Source organism: Mesoplodon mirus, assembly GCF_964341445.2.
Source record: "Mesoplodon mirus genome assembly, chromosome: 7".
NCBI classification, from domain to species: Eukaryota; Metazoa; Chordata; class Mammalia; order Artiodactyla; family Ziphiidae; genus Mesoplodon; species Mesoplodon mirus.
In genome coordinates, this window is record NC_138983.1 from 110,993,504 (window position 1) to 111,014,816 (window position 21,313).

General features: G+C 40.4%; 2 protein-coding genes across 2 annotated transcripts; both read right to left on the reverse strand.

Moving 5' to 3' along the window:
• Window positions 1–481: 481 nt before the first annotated feature.
• On the reverse strand, window positions 482–4,143 carry LOC309808406 (YTH domain-containing protein 1-like). Its single transcript, XM_082628707.1, has one exon. The coding sequence runs from the start codon at window positions 2,670–2,672 to the stop codon at window positions 495–497; it is 2,178 nt and encodes a 725-aa protein (XP_082484833.1). The 5' UTR covers window positions 2,673–4,143; the 3' UTR covers window positions 482–494.
• Window positions 4,144–13,921: 9,778 nt separating this feature from the next.
• Window positions 13,922–16,118, reverse strand: LOC309808408 (YTH domain-containing protein 1-like). Its single transcript, XM_082628709.1, has one exon. The coding sequence runs from the start codon at window positions 16,110–16,112 to the stop codon at window positions 13,935–13,937; it is 2,178 nt and encodes a 725-aa protein (XP_082484835.1). The 5' UTR covers window positions 16,113–16,118; the 3' UTR covers window positions 13,922–13,934.
• Window positions 16,119–21,313: the final 5,195 nt, after the last annotated feature.

Sequence of the window (21,313 nt, forward strand, 5' to 3'; positions counted from 1 at the left end):
AAACCAAGAGGCTGCTACAGCACTGCCTTACAGTCAAACCATCATATTTCAATATTTGCATACTTGATAGCAGCATTATTTTTACTGAACCGTGTGCACCTACATTTAGAAATACATCAAAGCAAAATATTGTGCCAGTCATCCATCAAGATGCAAAAGAAAGCAAGCAAACAAACAAAAAACTCTAGGATGAACATATTATATGTAGATGAACATTTATGGAGACTGAATCAATATCTACATTCTTGGGCTGTTCCATTCTGCCACAATAAAAGCCTCAACTCAAATTGTCAACTGTGCATTTTTTGGAGGATTTGAGTTTTTCCAGTTCTTATTATACTGCATGCTTGGAACAAAGCGGGTCATAATAAATCCTTCTACACAATGAACTTCAAGTAGACAGTTGAAAATAGTTTTACTACTTGTAAACACACACAACAAGAAAAATACAAGATTCTTTTTATTTTTAAAGACTCGGTGCTTCCAAAAGCACATTATCTTCTATATCGACCTCTCTCCCCTCGGTCTCTGTCCCGATCACATAATCGCTCTCTTTCTCGTTCTCTATCACGTCCTCTATCTCGTTCTCTGTCTCTTCTGTTATCTCTAGGGCGATCTCGCTGTCGCTCCCGATCTCTTTCACGAGGTCTACTTCTCCGACCGGTGACAACAGCTTGTGTTCGACGAAGGAAATCATCCACCCTCATATCATAATCATGTAGTCGTTTATCTCTGTATCTTGCTTCATGTGGTACTGGGTGATGTCCTGAGTAGGGGGGATGAGCTTGAGGAGGTGGAGCATGGTGCTGATGGTGTGGAGGTCGTTCCATTCCAGGATAAGGAGTCATTCCTCGCCGAGGTGCTGGTGGTCCCAGGTTATGAAATTCCCTCAAATAATCATTGTAGGACCCATTTAAAAACACATCTCGGGGAACTCCTGAAAACCGTCTATCTACTTCCTGGTATCGTGGATCCTTTAAATACCCTGGTGTCTGATGAAACTCAGGGGCATAGTCAATCCTTGCTTTCTTTCTGCTGTTATGAATATCATAATCTTCTGGTCGACGCCTTCCCACATCCCGGACTGGTTCTCGACGGGATGGACGATCTCTTGACTGGGGCTGAGAATGCATTCTTCTCTTGTGAGGCATTTTATGAACGACCTGATGCAAGTCAATACTTTCATCAGGGGGAAATAGAAGACAAAGCTGCTTTCCACATTCAAGTTCAATTTCCTGTCCATCACGTGCGATGTTTACTGGCTTATGTCCATTCCAAGGATTGGTGAGATGAGCCGACTTAGTGAAGGGTAGTCCACGCCTGCAAATCCAGTCAATTTTAAAGACACCTCCCAGCATTTTAGCGTTCATTCCTGCTGGAAGTACCCAATGTATAGGAGATCCTCCATGGTGTGATTCTGAAGAAAGTCTTGCAAATCCTTGAAATTTTCCACTGTCTCTCACAGAAAATATTAAGATAACACTCCTTGCAGATCTGAATGCAGCATTTAATTTCTTCTCATTTACTGGCAGTGTAGACCATACACCCTTAGCTTTGGCAAGGGACACATTCTCATGGCTGTTACTCTCTATGAGAAAAAATCTCGCATCCTGTAGGACATATTTGAGTTTACTGGTTTGATCTTTTCGGACAACATGAACGGCAGATTGTAATTTCGCGTGCTTCTTTTCTGAACCTGCATATGACTCTGATGCAGAGCTTCCACTTGTATCAAAAACAATAGGAGATACGCCTCTAGCTCTCTTCCTTTCCTTCTTTTTCTCCTCTGATCCATCTGTTCCTGAACCAGATCTGACAGGCCCATCCGTGAAGGAAAGAGAGTCGATAGCCTCCCTTCGGGTGTCATAATCATTTCCCTCTTCCTTCTGGTCTCTCTCATCCTGTTCATATTCTTCTTCCTCCTCCTCCTCTTCCTCCTCCTCCTCCTCTTCCTCTTTTTCTTCCTCCTCCTCCTCCTTCTCCTCCTCTTCCTCTTCTTCTTCCTCCTCTTCCTCCTTTCCATCGTCATCCACCTCTTCATCTTCCTCCACATCTTGCACCCCTTCCTCCTCATTCTCAGTGTTGTTGCCTTGCTCATCCGAAGAACCACTGCTGCCAGTCTCATGGTCAGAGGCATGTTCTTCAGAGTTCACTTCCTCCTTAGAAGACTGGCTGGATCTGCTTGCACGTCTGTCCACTTCAAGCCCAATTCTCTCAGAGCCATCTGGTGTAAGGGATTTGACCCTCCTTTCAGGATCCCTTTTCCGCACACATGTTTTCTCAGGTTGACTCTTATAAGGTTCTCTGGAGGCACTACTTGACAAACGAGTCTTCCGATCAGCTTCTAGACGTTTGTATCTTTCAGATCTTTGATAGTCCTCATTTTTATACTCTGTGACTGGCTTTCCGTCTGTACTAACCATTCTTTTGTTATTGCTGACTGATGAGCTCAGTGGCTTAGAAATCAATTGTCTTGAAAGAACAGAAGGCTTTTGTTGCTTTGTGTCAGTAGATTCCATTCGGTCCCTTTTTCTTTTTGAACCCTCTTCCTCATTTTTATCTGGTTCACTCTCTGGATTATAGAGTTCATCATCCTGTTCTGGTATTTCAGACACAATAGCATCTAGAACAGTAAGTTCTATATCTTTCTCCTCTCGGCTGTCGGCCGCCATTGCTCCCCTCTTGTTTCCGCTGCTGCCGCCGCCGCCGCCGCCGCCGCTGCTCCGACGTGACTCGGGCGGGCGCCGCAGCCGCGGCAGCAGAAGCACAGGCGCGTCCGTCAGTCCGTCCGCTGGGCTTGCGCGCTTCGCACGTTAGCCTCTACCACTAACCCTTCCCGACTCACCCTTCCTCCTCACTTCTTCCCTTTCTCCCTTTTCCGCTTTCCTCCTTTCACTCCGGCCTCCCCCACCCTAGGCCCAGCCTTCCCGTTGGGGCTTAGGGACGGGAGGCGGTAATGGGGAGGGAAGGGAAACCATGGAGGCAGCGGGCAGCGGTATAATGGAGCCGTGTGAAACGATCCCCCTCCCAAAATGCCCTGCGCTGCTTACGCTTCGTTCCTCCCTGGGAACGTCACAGTGCCCCGTGACGCTTTTTGAATTATGGTTTTCTCAGGGTATATGTCCAGTAGTGGGATTGCTGGGTCATATCGTAGTTCTATTTTTAGTTTCTTAAGGCACCTCCATACTGTTCTCCATAGTGGCTGTATCAGTTTACATTCCCACCAAGAGAGCAAGAGGGTTCCCTTTTCTCCACACCCTCTCCAGCATTAATTGTTTGTAGGTGTTTTGATGCTGGCCATTCTGACCGGTGTGAGGTCGTACCTCATTGTAGTGTTGATTTGCATTTCTCTTATGATTAGTGATGTTGAGCATGCTTTCATGTGTTTGTTGGCAATCTGTATATCTTTGGAGAAATGTCTATTTAGGCCTTCTGCCCATTTTTGCATTGGGTCGTTGGTTTTTTTTGAGTTTGATTTTGGAGATTAATCCTTTGTCAGTTGCTACATTGGCAAATATTTTCTCCCATTCTGAGGGTTGTCTTTCCATCTTGTTTATGGTTTCCTTTGCTATGCAAAAGCTTCTAAGTTTCATGAGGTCCCATTTGTTTATTTTTGTTTTTATTTCCATGTCTCTAGGAGGTGGGTCAAAAAGGATCTTGCTGTGATGTATGTCATAGAGTGTTCTGCCTGTGTTTTCCTCTAAGAGTTTGAAAGTGTGTGGCCTTACATTTAGGTCTTTAATCCATTTTGAGTTTATTTTTGTGTATGGTGTTAGGGCGTGTTCTAATTTCATTCTTTTACATGTAGCTGTCCAGTTTTCCCAGCACCACTTATTGAAGAGGCTGTCGTTTCTCCACTGTATATTCTTGCCTCCTTTGTCAAAGATAAGGTGACCAGATGTGCGTGGGTTTATCTCTGGGCTTTCTATCCTGTTCCATTGATCTATATTTCTGTTTTTGTGCCACTACCATACTGCCGTGATGACTGTAGCTTTGTAGTACAGCCTGCAGTCCAGGAGCCTGATTCCTCCAGCTCCATTTTTCATTCTCAAGCCTGCTTTGGCTATTCGGGGTCTTTTGTGTTTCCATACAAATTGTGAATTGTTTTGTTCTAGTTCTGTGAAAAATGCCATTGGTAGTATGATAAGGATTACATTGAATCTGTAGATTGCTTTGGGCAGTATAGTCATTTTCACAATGTTGATTCTTCCAATTCACAAACATGGCATATCTCTCCATCTGTTTGTTTCATCTTTAATTTCTTTCATCAGTGTCTTATAGTTTTCTGCATACAGGTCTTTTGTCTCCTTAGGTAGGTTTATTCTTAGGTATTTTAGTGTTTTTGTTGCAATGGTAAATGGGATTGTTCCCCTAATTTCTCTTTCTGATCTTCTGTTGTTAGTGTATAGGAATGCAAGAGATTTCTGTGCATTAATTTTGTAGCCTGCTACTTTACCAGATTCATTGATTAGCTCTAGTAGTTTTCTGGTACCTTCTTTAGGATTCTCTAGGTATAGAATCATGTCATCTGCAAACCCTGACACTTTTACTACTTCTTTTCTGATTTGTATTGCTTTTATTTCTTTTTCATCTCTGACTGCTGTGGCTAAAACTTCCAAAACTATGTTGAGTAACAGTCGTGAGAGTGGGCAACCTTGTCGTGTTCCTCATCTTAGTGGAAATGGTTTCAGTTTTTCAACATTGAGAACGATGTTGGCTGTGGGTTTGTCATATATGGCCTGTGTTATGTTGAGTTCCCTCTATGCCTACTTTCTGGAGGGTTTTCTCATAAATGGGTGTTGAATTTAATCAAAAGCTTTTTCTGCATCTATTGAGATGATCGTATGGTTTTTCTCCTTCAGTTAGTTAATATGGTGTATCACATGGATTGATTTGCATATATTGAAGAACCCTTGCATTCCTGGGATAAACCCCACTTGATCATGGTGTATGATCCTTTTAATGTGCTCTTGGATTCCGTTTGCTAGTATTTTGTTGAGGATTTCTGCATCTATGTTCATCAATGATATCGGCCTGTAGTTTTCTTTTTTTGTGGCATCTTTGTCTGGTTTTGGTATCAGGATGATGGTGGCCTTGTAGAATGAGTTTGGGAGTGTTCTTCCCTCTGCTATATTTTGGAAGAGTTTGAGAAGGCTAGGTGTTAGCTCTTTTCTGAATGTTTGATAGAATTTGCCTGTGAAGCCATCTGGTCCTGGGCTTTTGTTTGTTGGAAGATTTTTAATCACAGTTTCAATTTCAATGCTTGTGATTGGCCGGCTTATATTTTCTATTTCATCCTGGTTCCGTCTCGGAAGGTTGTACTTTTCTCAGAATTTGTCCATTTCTTCCAGGTTTTCCATTGTATTGGCATATAGTTGCTTGTAGTAATCTCTCATGGTCCTTTGCATTTCTGCAGTGTCAGTTGTTACTTCTCCTATTTCATTTCTAATTCTATGGATTTGAGTCTTCTCCCTTTTTTTTTCTTGATGAGTCTGGGTGGTGGTTTATCAATTTTTTTTTATCTTCTAAAAGAACCAGCTTTTACTTGTGTTGATCTTTGCTATCGTTTCCTTCATTTCTTTCTCATTTATTCCTGCTCTGATCTTTATGATTTCTTCAGCTAACTTTGGGTTATCTTTGTTCTACTTCCTCTAATTGCTTTAAGTGTAAGGTTAGGTTGTTTATTTGAAATGTTTCTTGTTTCTTGAGGGAGGATTGTACTGCTATAGCCTTCCCTCTTAGAACTGCTTTTGCTGCATCCCGTAGGTTTTGGTTGGTCGTGTTTTCATTGTCATTTGGTTCTAGGTATTTTTTGATTTCCTCTTTGATTTCTTCAGTGATCTCTTGGTTATTAAGTAGTGTATTGTTTAGCCTCCATGTGTTTGTATTTTTGACAGACTTTTTCCTGTAATGGATATCTAGTTTCCTAGTGTTGTGGTCGGAAAAGACACTTGATACGATTTCAATTCTCTTAAATTTACCAGGCTTGATTTGTGACCCAAGATATGATCTATCCTGGAGAATGTTCCATGAGCACTTGAGAAGAAAGTGTATACTGCTGTTTTTGGATGGAATGTCCAATAAATATCAACTAAGTCCATCTTGTTTAATGTGTCATTTCTTTTTTCACAAACACACACACTTTATTTTATTTTTTCAAGAGATAAATAAACTGACACCAAGCATTGTAAATGGATGAACACAAAAAATACGACAATGAGTGCAAATACCAAACACGAAACGCACTCATACTATGTCATAATATTGACATTCAGTCCAGTAATCCTCCACTGTAACAGCTCCTTTACTTTGCAGTGAAAATTGATTTGTATATGTTTTGCCTCTGAGTCCTCGTGGGATTTGTTTTTTATTCAAACAGAAAGTCACAAAAATTATAATCATCCTCATCAGTTCACTCAGTCCCATGTAATTAATTTTTTTTAATCTTGATCTTTTGTTAGCACTTTTATGAATTCATCAGTTTTCCATTAGAGCTCTGAAAATGCTTATTCATTCAGTTCAGCAGTATAGTCAGTTACCAGAAACCTGTACTTGTCAGAGTCTTTCCCATGAATTCCTTGAAGACGAATGTGTCATTTAAGGCTTGTGTTTCCTTATTTATTTTCAGTTTGGATGATCTGTCCATTGGTGAATGTGAGGTGTTAAAGTCCCCTATTATGATTTTGTTACTGTCGATTTCCCCTTTTATGGCTGTTAGCATTTGCCTTATGTATTGAGGTGCTTCTGTACTGGATGCATAAATATTTACAATTGTTATATCTTCTTCTTGGATTGATCCCTTAATCATTATGTAGTGTCCTTGTTTGTCTCCTGTAATAGTGTTTGTTTTAAAGTTTATTTTATCTGATATGAGAATTGCTACTCCAGCTTTCTTTTCATTTCCATTTGCATGGAATATCTTTTTCCATCCTCTCACTTTCAGTCTGTATGTGTCCCTAGGTCTGAAGTGGGTCTCTTGTAGACAGTACATGTACAGGTCTTGTTTTTGTATCCTTTCAGCCAGTCTATGCCTTTTGGTTGGAGCATTTAATCCATTTAAATGTAAGGTAATCATTGATATGTATGTTCCTATTACCATTTTCTCCATTGTTTTGAGATTGTTATTGTAGGCCTTTCCCTTGTCTTGTGTTTCCTGCCTAGAGAAGCTCTTTTAGCATTTGTTGTAATGCTGGTTTGGTGGTGCTGAATTCTCTTAGCCTTTGCTTGTCTGTAAAGGTTTTAATTTCTCCGTCGAATCTGAAGGAGATCCTTGCTGGGTAAAGTAGTCTTGGTTGTAGCTTTTCCCCTTTCATCACTCTAAATATGTCCTGACACTCCCTTCTCACTTGCAGAACTTCTGCTGAAAGATAAGCTGTTAACCTTATGGGGATTCCCTTGTATGTTATTTGTTGTTTTTCCCTTGCTACTTTTAATATATTTTCTTTGTATTTAATTTTTGGTAGCTTGATTAATATGTGTCTTGCCATGTTTCTCCTTGGATTTATCCTGTATGGGACTCTCTACCCATCCTGGACTTGATTAATCATTTCCTTTCCATAGTAGGGAGGTTTTCCACTATAATCTCTTCAAATATTTTCTCAGTCCCTTTCTTTCCCTGTTCTTCTTCTGTTATTCCTATAATTCGAATTTGGTGTCTTTCATGTTGTCCCAGACGTCTGTGAGTCTGTACTCAATTCTCTTCAATCGTTTTTCTTTATTCTGCTCTGCAGTAGTGATTTCCACGATTTTATCTTCCAGGTCACTTATCCATTCTTCTGTCTCAGTTATCCTGCTACTGAGTTCTTCTAGAGAATTTTAAATTTCATTTATTGTGTTGTTCCTCATTTGTTTTTTTTTTTTTTTTTTTTGCTCTTCAGTTCTTCTAGGTCATTGTTAAACGTTTCTTGTATTTTCTCCATTCAATTTCCAATATTTTGTATAATCTGTACTATTATTGCTCTGAATTCTTTTTCAGGTAGACAGCCTATTTCCTCTTCATTTGTTTGGTCTGGTGGGTTTTTACCTTGCTCCTTCATCTGCTGCAATAACAAACAAATGAATAAAATATGGCCCAGCCCTCATGTTACTCTAGTGAGAAAGAGCTGGTAAAAATACATTGCAATAAAGAGGGATAGACACCATGAGAGAAATCTACATGAAACAAGTGGAGACACATGGAACAGAGGGTCAATTCTACTCAGAGAGGCAGGGAGAGAGAAGGCTTCACAAAGGAGATGAAATAAGCTGATCTTAAAGGGTCCATAAGAAGTGTTGAGCAGGTCATAGAGCTGTGCATTTTGTCCAATAGACTTTGGTGACAGCCCAGGGAAACGAGGGCCCTGGGTGATGGCAGTAAGAATGGGAAAGAGGAGTGTAGAGGCTTGAGGTAGGATTATTAGGGGGTGACAGTTACATGTGGTGTCCAAGGAGAGCAATGAGCTGAAGTCCTGTGACTGGGGTGCCATTATCGGGGACAGTTTGTGGAAGAAGAGAATAGATTTATTTGAGTTTGTGGCACCTATAAAATAGAGGTGTGGATAAAAGACAAAAGAAAGGAGTATTGGGTTTTGGCAATAGCTTTTTGTCCAGAATGACTATTAAAAGCCATGTTACTGATAAGGAAAGAAAAGGATCATCCCTGACTTTCCCCCATTACCTCAGGTCAGTTTATTAGCCTTGCCATGGTCACCGGAGGCTCAAGCAATGTAGGAGATGAGATGTGATTTCCACAGGTGAGGGTTGGGGACCATGGCCACATTCAGTCCTCGGCTGGTTAGACAGAGTCTCTCTCCTTCTCTGGCATCTGGATTTGCTTTCTTAAGGAAAAGAGAAAGAGTGTTATTTTAGCTAGTGGATGAGCAACTTTTGAGAACTTAGGTATTCATTTAAGCTTCTCTTGACAGGTATTTATTGGGCAAATGTTTATTAGTATGTACTAGGCACAGTTATTGAGGTTGGGGATGCTGTAAGGAACAAAACACAGCCCCAGCTGTCCTGGGACTTAGGTTATGGGTGCTGTGAGCTAGTAAGTAAATACAGAAAGGGGTACGCTATACAAATGCCTGTGGGAAGAGGATCCAGGAAGATGGCACAGCCAAGCGCAAAGGCCCTGTGGCAGGAGCAAATCCAGGTTAGCTGCGTGCGTGAGTAATAAATTGCTCTTCTGGACCATCACCTCTTCCCCCGTTGAATTTCAGGAACGGGCTCTGAATTTCTTGGTTACTGAGTGAAACAAATTCTCCTTGAGAGGATAGACATCCTGTTACTTGGTGTGGCTCTAGACCTGATTTGTAACATGAATGAGAGCCTTGGATAAGCTTTGGAGATTTTACTTCCTTGGAGCTCAAATGCTCTGGGAAGCAACTGCCATCTAGTGGCGAAATGAGGAAACATGCCTGGTAGATTGGGAAGAGAGGAAGCTCAACCTTGGATCGCTGGCTATGGAATTACTCTGAAAATCTGCATATTTTCCACTCTCACAAAATCCACGTAAGTTGAACAATAAGCTCCAAAGTAACCTCTGTCACAATTGTTTTCTGACAGGAGGAGGCATTTTCTTTGACATGTACTTGGCATTTTAACGTTTCCGTATTTAATCTTCACAGCAACTCTGCAAATTGGCCGTTTTTATTATCCTCATTTTGAATAGGAAGATAAGTAAAGATTGAATCACTTTTTCAATGTATTAGATCTGTTAAATGACAGAGTTTGCATTTACCCTGGTTTGTGTGAGGACAAACTTGAGTTACATTGTCCACCTGTAGGCAGCTCTGAGCACTTAGTAAAGGAACGAGATCTTAATTGGATGCCAACAAGTCCAGTTAACTTGTTGTGAAACCAGGTCCCCAATTCTCACTATGAAGGAAATGCTCAGAACTAGGATTAATAGGGAGAAATCACCACAGGTAAATGTCACTTCAGCATAAAGAACTTTCTAGGAATTAGACTTGTCTGCAGTGGAACAGGATGCCTTAGCGAGCAGACATGGATGGGGTCGCTAGTGGGCACTGGCAGGACATTGCTGTGTTTTTCTGGCCCAGGCTGAGTCTTATAAACATTTGCATTTGAGTGCTTTGTCTTGGAGTTCTTTCCAGTTTGTCACAGTCTCAGCCATTTCCTAAATACTACACATGACCCAATTCACACATCTACCTTACCTGACTGGCCCACTAGGCATTTGGATTGTTGACCGCTGAGTAAATTAGAGGTGTTTTAAGTGATGTTCTACCATATATTTGAGGGGCTTAACAACGTTTTAAAACTAACTTAATTTTTTTTCAGAAGAAGGGTTAATAAAACGAACTTAGTCCTGTTACCATAAATATTTTCTTGTACAAAATAGATAAAAATAGACGGAAGAAAAAAGAAAATAACAATTATTGACATTTGTTGAGTGCATACTATCAGTGACCATAAACTCTGATTTTCCCATTTTTGTCCCGTCAGTGCCTGTTGTCACTGTAGAATTATTAATACGGCCCCTTTTCACTTTTCAAAGTGTCTCTTACCCCAATCTCTCTCCTGCCCAGGGGCAGCCTCTGTTATTAATTTCTTGACTATCACTTAGGAAATTTCTATGACTATGTAAGCATTTATATATGCATATATGGCCCTTCCAAAAGAAAAAATAAATAAGAGCACACCATTTTAATACATCATTCTTAGCCTTGCTTTTATCTCACTTAGTGTGTCTTAAAGATTTTTTTTTTTTTTTTTGCGGTACGCGGGTCTCACTGTTGCGGCCTCTCCTGTTGCAGAGCACAGGCTCCGGACGTGCAAGCCCAGCGGCCATGGCACACGGGCCCAGCCGCTCCGTGGCACGTGGCACGGACCTGGACACGAACCCGTGTCCCCTGCATCGGCAGGCGGACTCTCAACCACTGCGCCACCAGGGAAGCCCTAAAGACTTTTTTTGCAACACATAAATAAAATGTTAAATGTTAAATTTAACATGAATATTTGTTTTTTAAACCTTTTATTTAAAAATGATTATAGATTCATAAACTAAATATAGACTATAGATTCACTCTGTACTATAGAGAGAAAGAGGACCATGAACGTTTCACTCAGTTTCCCCCAGTGGTTACATCTTACACCATTATAGTACAGTATCAAAGCGAGGAAATAGACATTGGTGCAATGTTTGTATATTGTTCTATGTCATTTTGTCACATGACTCATTTAGCAACCAGTGCCGTCAAGATAGGGAACTGGTCCATCATCACGAAGATCTCCCTTGTGCTACTCTCTTGTAGCTGCCCCCTTCGCCCAACCTCTCACCATCCCATAACCCTGGCAACCACTAGTATGATTTCCATCTCTATAATTTTGTCATTTGGAGAATATTATGTACATCAAGGGTCCCCTACCCCCAGGCCGCAGACTGATACTGGTCTGCAGCCTGTTAGAAACCGGGCCACACAGCTGGAGGTGAGCGGCGGGCAAGGGAAGCTTCATGTGCCGCTCCCCATTGCTCCCCATCGCTCCCCATCGCTCGCATTACTGCCTGAACCATCCCACCACACCCTCAACCCCTGGCTGTGGAAAAAGTTGTCTTCCACGAAACCGGTCCCTGGTGCCAAAAATGTTGGGGACTGCTGATGTACATGGCATCTTATAGTGTGTGGCATTGAGATTCACTTTTCTTTAGTTAGCATAATGTATTTTTGAGATCCATCCAAATTGTTGTGTATTAATAGTTCATTCCTTTTAATTGCTGAGTTAATTAATTCCTGCTAATTTCATAATATGGGTATACTACAGTTTGTTTAGCCATTCACCTATTGAGGAACATTTTGTTTGTTTCAGTTTCTGGCTGTTACAAATAAAGCTGCTCTAGCACTCATATGTAGAACCTAAAACAAAACAAAACAAAAAAACTGAGCTCATAGATACAGAGAACAGATGAGTTGTTGCCAGAGGCAAGGGAGTGGGGAGTGGATGAAAGGAGTGAAGGGGGTCAAAAGGTACAAACTTTCAGTTATAAAATAAGTCCTAGGGATGTAACGTATAGCATGGTGACTCTAGTTAATGAAACTATATTGTATATTTGAAAGTTGATAAGAGAGTAGGTGTTAAAAGTTATCATCACAAGAAAAAAAATGTATCCATGTATGGTGAAAGGTGTTAACTAGACATATTGTGGAGATCATTTTGCAACATATGCCAATATCAAACAATTATGTTGTACATCTGAAACTGATCTGATGTTATATGTCAATTATACTTCAATTAAGTTGTTTTTAAAGCTGCTATAACGATCATTTCCTGGTTTTGTGTGAACATAGGTATTTGTTTCTTTGGTGTAAATACCAAGGAGTGAAATGGTTGGGTTGTATAAATGTATGTTTCATTAATTTAACAAAACTGCCAAACTGATTTCCCAAGTGTACCATTTTACATTCTCGCTAGCAATATATGAGAGATCAGATTCTCCATTATGCCAGCATTTGTTATTGTCACTATTTTTCATTTTAGCTGTCCTAATAGATGTAGTGATATCTCATTATGGTCTTTAAAAATTTTTTTAAACCTCTTTGTTGGAGTATAATTGTTTACAATGTTGTGTTATTTTCTGCTGTATAACAAAGTGAATCAGCTATATGTATACATGTATCCCCGTATCCCGTCCCACTTGCGTCTTCCTCCATCCCTCCCTATCCCACTCCTCTAGGTGGTCACAAAACACTGAGCTGATCTCCCTGTGCTATGTGGCTGCTTCCCACTAACTATTATACATTTGGTAGTGTATATATTTCGATGCCACTCTCTCACTTCATCCTAGCTTACCCTCCCCCCTCCCTGTGTCCTCAAGTCCATTCTCTACTTCGGCTTCTTTATTCCTGTCCTGAACCTATGTACATCAGAACCTTTTTTTTTTTTTAAGATGCCATTTTTATGTGTTAGCATACGGTATTTGTTTTTCTCTTTCTGACTTACTTCACTATGTATGACAGTCTCCAGGTCCATCCACCTCACTACAGATAACTCAATTTCATTTCTTTTTATGGCTGAGTAATATTTCATTGTACATATGTGTCACATCTTCTTTATCCATTCATGTGTCTATCGACACTTAGATTGTTTCCATGTCCCGGCTATTGTAAATAGTGCTGCAATGGTTATTGTGGTACGTGACTCTTTTTTTTTTTTTTTTTTTTGGTCAATCTTTACCAATTTATTTTATACAAAACAGTAGCAATGTAGAATATGGGAATTATCTTCCGCTGCCACACATGCAAGTTGTGAACATTCCAAGCCAATGTATACAGTTTGGAGGGGAAGGCTAAACAATAGCATCAACCATGCTACTGAACAGAGGAATTTTTTTATCTAAAAAGACTAAAAATTAGATAGCAACGTCTTAATATTGCTCTCATCATTGAAGATGGAAGAAACATAAAAAGTGACTTTTGTTAAGATTAAAAAAAGGAAAAGGAGAAACCAAGAGGCTGCTACAGCACTGCCTTACAGTCAAACCATCATATTTCAATATTTGCATACTTGATAGCAGCATTATTTTTACTGAACCGTGTGCACCTACATTTAGAAATACATCAAAGCAAAATATTGTGCCAGTCATCCATCAAGATGCAAAAGAAAGCAAGCAAACAAACAAAAAACTCTAGGATGAACATATTATATGTAGATGAACATTTATGGAGACTGAATCAATATCTACATTCTTGGGCTGTTCCATTCTGCCACAATAAAAGCCTCAACTCAAATTGTCAACTGTGCATTTTTTGGAGGATTTGAGTTTTTCCAGTTCTTATTATACTGCATGCTTGGAACAAAGCGGGTCATAATAAATCCTTCTACACAATGAACTTCAAGTAGACAGTTGAAAATAGTTTTACTACTTGTAAACACACACAACAAGAAAAATACAAGATTCTTTTTATTTTTAAAGACTCGGTGCTTCCAAAAGCACATTATCTTCTATATCGACCTCTCTCCCCTCGGTCTCTGTCCCGATCACATAATCGCTCTCTTTCTCGTTCTCTATCACGTCCTCTATCTCGTTCTCTGTCTCTTCTGTTATCTCTAGGGCGATCTCGCTGTCGCTCCCGATCTCTTTCACGAGGTCTACTTCTCCGACCGGTGACAACAGCTTGTGTTCGACGAAGGAAATCATCCACCCTCATATCATAATCATGTAGTCGTTTATCTCTGTATCTTGCTTCATGTGGTACTGGGTGATGTCCTGAGTAGGGGGGATGAGCTTGAGGAGGTGGAGCATGGTGCTGATGGTGTGGAGGTCGTTCCATTCCAGGATAAGGAGTCATTCCTCGCCGAGGTGCTGGTGGTCCCAGGTTATGAAATTCCCTCAAATAATCATTGTAGGACCCATTTAAAAACACATCTCGGGGAACTCCTGAAAACCGTCTATCTACTTCCTGGTATCGTGGATCCTTTAAATACCCTGGTGTCTGATGAAACTCAGGGGCATAGTCAATCCTTGCTTTCTTTCTGCTGTTATGAATATCATAATCTTCTGGTCGACGCCTTCCCACATCCCGGACTGGTTCTCGACGGGATGGACGATCTCTTGACTGGGGCTGAGAATGCATTCTTCTCTTGTGAGGCATTTTATGAACGACCTGATGCAAGTCAATACTTTCATCAGGGGGAAATAGAAGACAAAGCTGCTTTCCACATTCAAGTTCAATTTCCTGTCCATCACGTGCGATGTTTACTGGCTTATGTCCATTCCAAGGATTGGTGAGATGAGCCGACTTAGTGAAGGGTAGTCCACGCCTGCAAATCCAGTCAATTTTAAAGACACCTCCCAGCATTTTAGCGTTCATTCCTGCTGGAAGTACCCAATGTATAGGAGATCCTCCATGGTGTGATTCTGAAGAAAGTCTTGCAAATCCTTGAAATTTTCCACTGTCTCTCACAGAAAATATTAAGATAACACTCCTTGCAGATCTGAATGCAGCATTTAATTTCTTCTCATTTACTGGCAGTGTAGACCATACACCCTTAGCTTTGGCAAGGGACACATTCTCATGGCTGTTACTCTCTATGAGAAAAAATCTCGCATCCTGTAGGACATATTTGAGTTTACTGGTTTGATCTTTTCGGACAACATGAACGGCAGATTGTAATTTCGCGTGCTTCTTTTCTGAACCTGCATATGACTCTGATGCAGAGCTTCCACTTGTATCAAAAACAATAGGAGATACGCCTCTAGCTCTCTTCCTTTCCTTCTTTTTCTCCTCTGATCCATCTGTTCCTGAACCAGATCTGACAGGCCCATCCGTGAAGGAAAGAGAGTCGATAGCCTCCCTTCGGGTGTCATAATCATTTCCCTCTTCCTTCTGGTCTCTCTCATCCTGTTCATATTCTTCTTCCTCCTCCTCCTCTTCCTCCTCCTCCTCCTCTTCCTCTTTTTCTTCCTCCTCCTCCTCCTTCTCCTCCTCTTCCTCTTCTTCTTCCTCCTCTTCCTCCTTTCCATCGTCATCCACCTCTTCATCTTCCTCCACATCTTGCACCCCTTCCTCCTCATTCTCAGTGTTGTTGCCTTGCTCATCCGAAGAACCACTGCTGCCAGTCTCATGGTCAGAGGCATGTTCTTCAGAGTTCACTTCCTCCTTAGAAGACTGGCTGGATCTGCTTGCACGTCTGTCCACTTCAAGCCCAATTCTCTCAGAGCCATCTGGTGTAAGGGATTTGACCCTCCTTTCAGGATCCCTTTTCCGCACACATGTTTTCTCAGGTTGACTCTTATAAGGTTCTCTGGAGGCACTACTTGACAAACGAGTCTTCCGATCAGCTTCTAGACGTTTGTATCTTTCAGATCTTTGATAGTCCTCATTTTTATACTCTGTGACTGGCTTTCCGTCTGTACTAACCATTCTTTTGTTATTGCTGACTGATGAGCTCAGTGGCTTAGAAATCAATTGTCTTGAAAGAACAGAAGGCTTTTGTTGCTTTGTGTCAGTAGATTCCATTCGGTCCCTTTTTCTTTTTGAACCCTCTTCCTCATTTTTATCTGGTTCACTCTCTGGATTATAGAGTTCATCATCCTGTTCTGGTATTTCAGACACAATAGCATCTAGAACAGTAAGTTCTATATCTTTCTCCTCTCGGCTGTCGGCCGCCATTGCTCCCCTCTTGTTTCCGCTGCTGCCGCCGCCGCCGCTGCTCCGACGTGACTCGGGCGGGCGCCGCAGCCGCGGCAGCAGAAGCACAGGCGCGTCCGTCAGTCCGTCCGCTGGGCTTGCGAGCTTCGCACGTTAGCCTCTACCACTAACCCTTCCCGACTCACCCTTCCTCCTCACTTCTTCCCTTTCTCCCTTTTCCGCTTTCCTCCTTTCACTCCGGCCTCCCCCACCCTAGGCCCAGCCTTCCCGTTGGGGCTTAGGGACGGGAGGCGGTAATGGGGAGGGAAGGGAAACCATGGAGGCAGCGGGCAGCGCTGTAATGGAGCCGTGTGAAACGATCCCCCTCCCAAAATGCCCTGCGCTGCTTACGCTTCATTCCTCCCTGGGAACGTCACAGTGCCCCGTGACGCTTTTTGAATTATGGTTTTCTCAGGGTATATGTCCAGTAGTGGGATTGCTGGGTCATATCGTAGTTCTATTTTTAGTTTCTTAAGGCACCTCCATACTGTTCTCCATAGTGGCTGTATCAGTTTACATTCCCACCAAGAGAGCAAGAGGGTTCCCTTTTCTCCACACCCTCTCCAGCATTAATTGTTTGTAGGTGTTTTGATGCTGGCCATTCTGACCGGTGTGAGGTCGTACCTCATTGTAGTGTTGATTTGCATTTCTCTTATGATTAGTGATGTTGAGCATGCTTTCATGTGTTTGTTGGCAATCTGTATATCTTTGGAGAAATGTCTATTTAGGCCTTCTGCCCATTTTTGCATTGGGTCGTTGGTTTTTTTTGAGTTTGATTTTGGAGATTAATCCTTTGTCAGTTGCTACATTGGCAAATATTTTCTCCCATTCTGAGGGTTGTCTTTCCATCTTGTTTATGGTTTCCTTTGCTATGCAAAAGCTTCTAAGTTTCATGAGGTCCCATTTGTTTATTTTTGTTTTTATTTCCATGTCTCTAGGAGGTGGGTCAAAAAGGATCTTGCTGTGATGTATGTCATAGAGTGTTCTGCCTGTGTTTTCCTCTAAGAGTTTGAAAGTGTGTGGCCTTACATTTAGGTCTTTAATCCATTTTGAGTTTATTTTTGTGTATGGTGTTAGGGCGTGTTCTAATTTCATTCTTTTACATGTAGCTGTCCAGTTTTCCCAGCACCACTTATTGAAGAGGCTGTCGTTTCTCCACTGTATATTCTTGCCTCCTTTGTCAAAGATAAGGTGACCAGATGTGCGTGGGTTTATCTCTGGGCTTTCTATCCTGTTCCATTGATCTATATTTCCGTTTTTGTGCCACTACCATACTGCCGTGATGACTGTAGCTTTGTAGTACAGCCTGCAGTCCAGGCGCCTGATTCCTCCAGCTCCATTTTTCATTCTCAAGCCTGCTTTGGCTATTCGGGGTCTTTTGTGTTTCCATACAAATTGTGAATTGTTTTGTTCTAGTCCTGTGAAAAATGCCATTGGTAGTATGATAAGGATTACATTGAATCTGTAGATTGCTTTGGGTAGTATAGTCATTTTCACAATGTTGATTCTTCCAATTCACAAACATGGCATATCTCTCCATCTGTTTGTTTCATCTTTAATTTCTTTCATCAGTGTCTTATAGTTTTCTGCATACAGGTCTTTTGTCTCCTTAGGTAGGTTTATTCTTAGGTATTTTAGTGTTTTTGTTGCAATGGTAAATGGGATTGTTCCCCTAATTTCTCTTTCTGATCTTCTGTTGTTAGTGTATAGGAATGCAAGAGATTTCTGTGCATTAATTTTGTAGCCTGCTACTTTACCAGATTCATTGATTAGCTCTAGTAGTTTTCTGGTACCTTCTTTAGGATTCTCTAGGTATAGAATCATGTCATCTGCAAACCCTGACACTTTTACTACTTCTTTTCTGATTTGTATTGCTTTTATTTCTTTTTCATCTCTGACTGCTGTGGCTAAAACTTCCAAAACTATGTTGAGTAACAGTCGTGAGAGTGGGCAACCTTGTCGTGTTCCTCATCTTAGTGGAAATGGTTTCAGTTTTTCAACATTGAGAACGATGTTGGCTGTGGGTTTGTCATATATGGCCTGTGTTATGTTGAGTTCCCTCTATGCCTACTTTCTGGAGGGTTTTCTCATAAATGGGTGTTGAATTTAATCAAAAGCTTTTTCTGCATCTATTGAGATGATCGTATGGTTTTTCTCCTTCAGTTAGTTAATATGGTGTATCACATGGATTGATTTGCATATATTGAAGAACCCTTGCATTCCTGGGATAAACCCCACTTGATCATGGTGTATGATCCTTTTAATGTGCTCTTGGATTCCGTTTGCTAGTATTTTGTTGAGGATTTCTGCATCTATGTTCATCAATGATATCGGCCTGTAGTTTTCTTTTTTTGTGGCATCTTTGTCTGGTTTTGGTATCAGGATGATGGTGGCCTTGTAGAATGAGTTTGGGAGTGTTCTTCCCTCTGCTATATTTTGGAAGAGTTTGAGAAGGCTAGGTGTTAGCTCTTTTCTGAATGTTTGATAGAATTTGCCTGTGAAGCCATCTGGTCCTGGGCTTTTGTTTGTTGGAAGATTTTTAATCACAGTTTCAATTTCAATGCTTGTGATTGGCCGGCTTATATTTTCTATTTCATCCTGGTTCCGTCTCGGAAGGTTGTACTTTTCTCAGAATTTGTCCATTTCTTCCAGGTTTTCCATTGTATTGGCATATAGTTGCTTGTAGTAATCTCTCATGGTCCTTTGCATTTCTGCAGTGTCAGTTGTTACTTCTCCTATTTCATTTCTAATTCTATGGATTTGAGTCTTCTCCCTTTTTTTTTCTTGATGAGTCTGGGTGGTGGTTTATCAATTTTTTTTTATCTTCTAAAAGAACCAGCTTTTACTTGTGTTGATCTTTGCTATCGTTTCCTTCATTTCTTTCTCATTTATTCCTGCTCTGATCTTTATGATTTCTTCAGCTAACTTTGGGTTATCTTTGTTCTACTTCCTCTAATTGCTTTAAGTGTAAGGTTAGGTTGTTTATTTGAAATGTTTCTTGTTTCTTGAGGGAGGATTGTACTGCTATAGCCTTCCCTCTTAGAACTGCTTTTGCTGCATCCCGTAGGTTTTGGTTGGTCGTGTTTTCATTGTCATTTGGTTCTAGGTATTTTTTGATTTCCTCTTTGATTTCTTCAGTGATCTCTTGGTTATTAAGTAGTGTATTGTTTAGCCTCCATGTGTTTGTATTTTTGACAGACTTTTTCCTGTAATGGATATCTAGTTTCCTAGTGTTGTGGTCGGAAAAGACACTTGATACGATTTCAATTCTCTTAAATTTACCAGGCTTGATTTGTGACCCAAGATATGATCTATCCTGGAGAATGTTCCATGAGCACTTGAGAAGAAAGTGTATACTGCTGTTTTTGGATGGAATGTCCAATAAATATCAACTAAGTCCATCTTGTTTAATGTGTCATTTCTTTTTTCACAAACACACACACTTTATTTTATTTTTTCAAGAGATAAATAAACTGACACCAAGCATTGTAAATGGATGAACACAAAAAATACGACAATGAGTGCAAATACCAAACACGAAACGCACTCATACTATGTCATAATATTGACATTCAGTCCAGTAATCCTCCACTGTAACAGCTCCTTTACTTTGCAGTGAAAATTGATTTGTATATGTTTTGCCTCTGAGTCCTCGTGGGATTTGTTTTTTATTCAAACAGAAAGTCACAAAAATTATAATCATCCTCATCAGTTCACTCAGTCCCATGTAATTAATTTTTTTTAATCTTGATCTTTTGTTAGCACTTTTATGAATTCATCAGTTTTCCATTAGAGCTCTGAAAATGCTTATTCATTCAGTTCAGCAGTATAGTCAGTTACCAGAAACCTGTACTTGTCAGAGTCTTTCCCATGAATTCCTTGAAGACGAATGTGTCATTTAAGGCTTGTGTTTCCTTATTTATTTTCAGTTTGGATGATCTGTCCATTGGTGAATGTGAGGTGTTAAAGTCCCCTATTATGATTTTGTTACTGTCGATTTCCCCTTTTATGGCTGTTAGCATTTGCCTTATGTATTGAGGTGCTTCTGTACTGGATGCATAAATATTTACAATTGTTATATCTTCTTCTTGGATTGATCCCTTAATCATTATGTAGTGTCCTTGTTTGTCTCCTGTAATAGTGTTTGTTTTAAAGTTTATTTTATCTGATATGAGAATTGCTACTCCAGCTTTCTTTTCATTTCCATTTGCATGGAATATCTTTTTCCATCCTCTCACTTTCAGTCTGTATGTGTCCCTAGGTCTGAAGTGGGTCTCTTGTAGACAGTACATGTACAGGTCTTGTTTTTGTATCCTTTCAGCCAGTCTATGCCTTTTGGTTGGAGCATTTAATCCATTTAAATGTAAGGTAATCATTGATATGTATGTTCCTATTACCATTTTCTCCATTGTTTTGAGATTGTTATTGTAGGCCTTTCCCTTGTCTTGTGTTTCCTGCCTAGAGAAGCTCTTTTAGCATTTGTTGTAATGCTGGTTTGGTGGTGCTGAATTCTCTTAGCCTTTGCTTGTCTGTAAAGGTTTTAATTTCTCCGTCGAATCTGAAGGAGATCCTTGCTGGGTAAAGTAGTCTTGGTTGTAGCTTTTCCCCTTTCATCACTCTAAATATGTCCTGACACTCCCTTCTCACTTGCAGAACTTCTGCTGAAAGATAAGCTGTTAACCTTATGGGGATTCCCTTGTATGTTATTTGTTGTTTTTCCCTTGCTACTTTTAATATATTTTCTTTGTATTTAATTTTTGGTAGCTTGATTAATATGTGTCTTGCCATGTTTCTCCTTGGATTTATCCTGTATGGGACTCTCTACCCATCCTGGACTTGATTAATCATTTCCTTTCCATAGTAGGGAGGTTTTCCACTATAATCTCTTCAAATATTTTCTCAGTCCCTTTCTTTCCCTGTTCTTCTTCTGTTATTCCTATAATTCGAATTTGGTGTCTTTCATGTTGTCCCAGACGTCTGTGAGTCTGTACTCAATTCTCTTCAATCGTTTTTCTTTATTCTGCTCTGCAGTAGTGATTTCCACGATTTTATCTTCCAGGTCACTTATCCATTCTTCTGTCTCAGTTATCCTGCTACTGAGTTCTTCTAGAGAATTTTAAATTTCATTTATTGTGTTGTTCCTCATTTGTTTTTTTTTTTTTTTTTTTTGCTCTTCAGTTCTT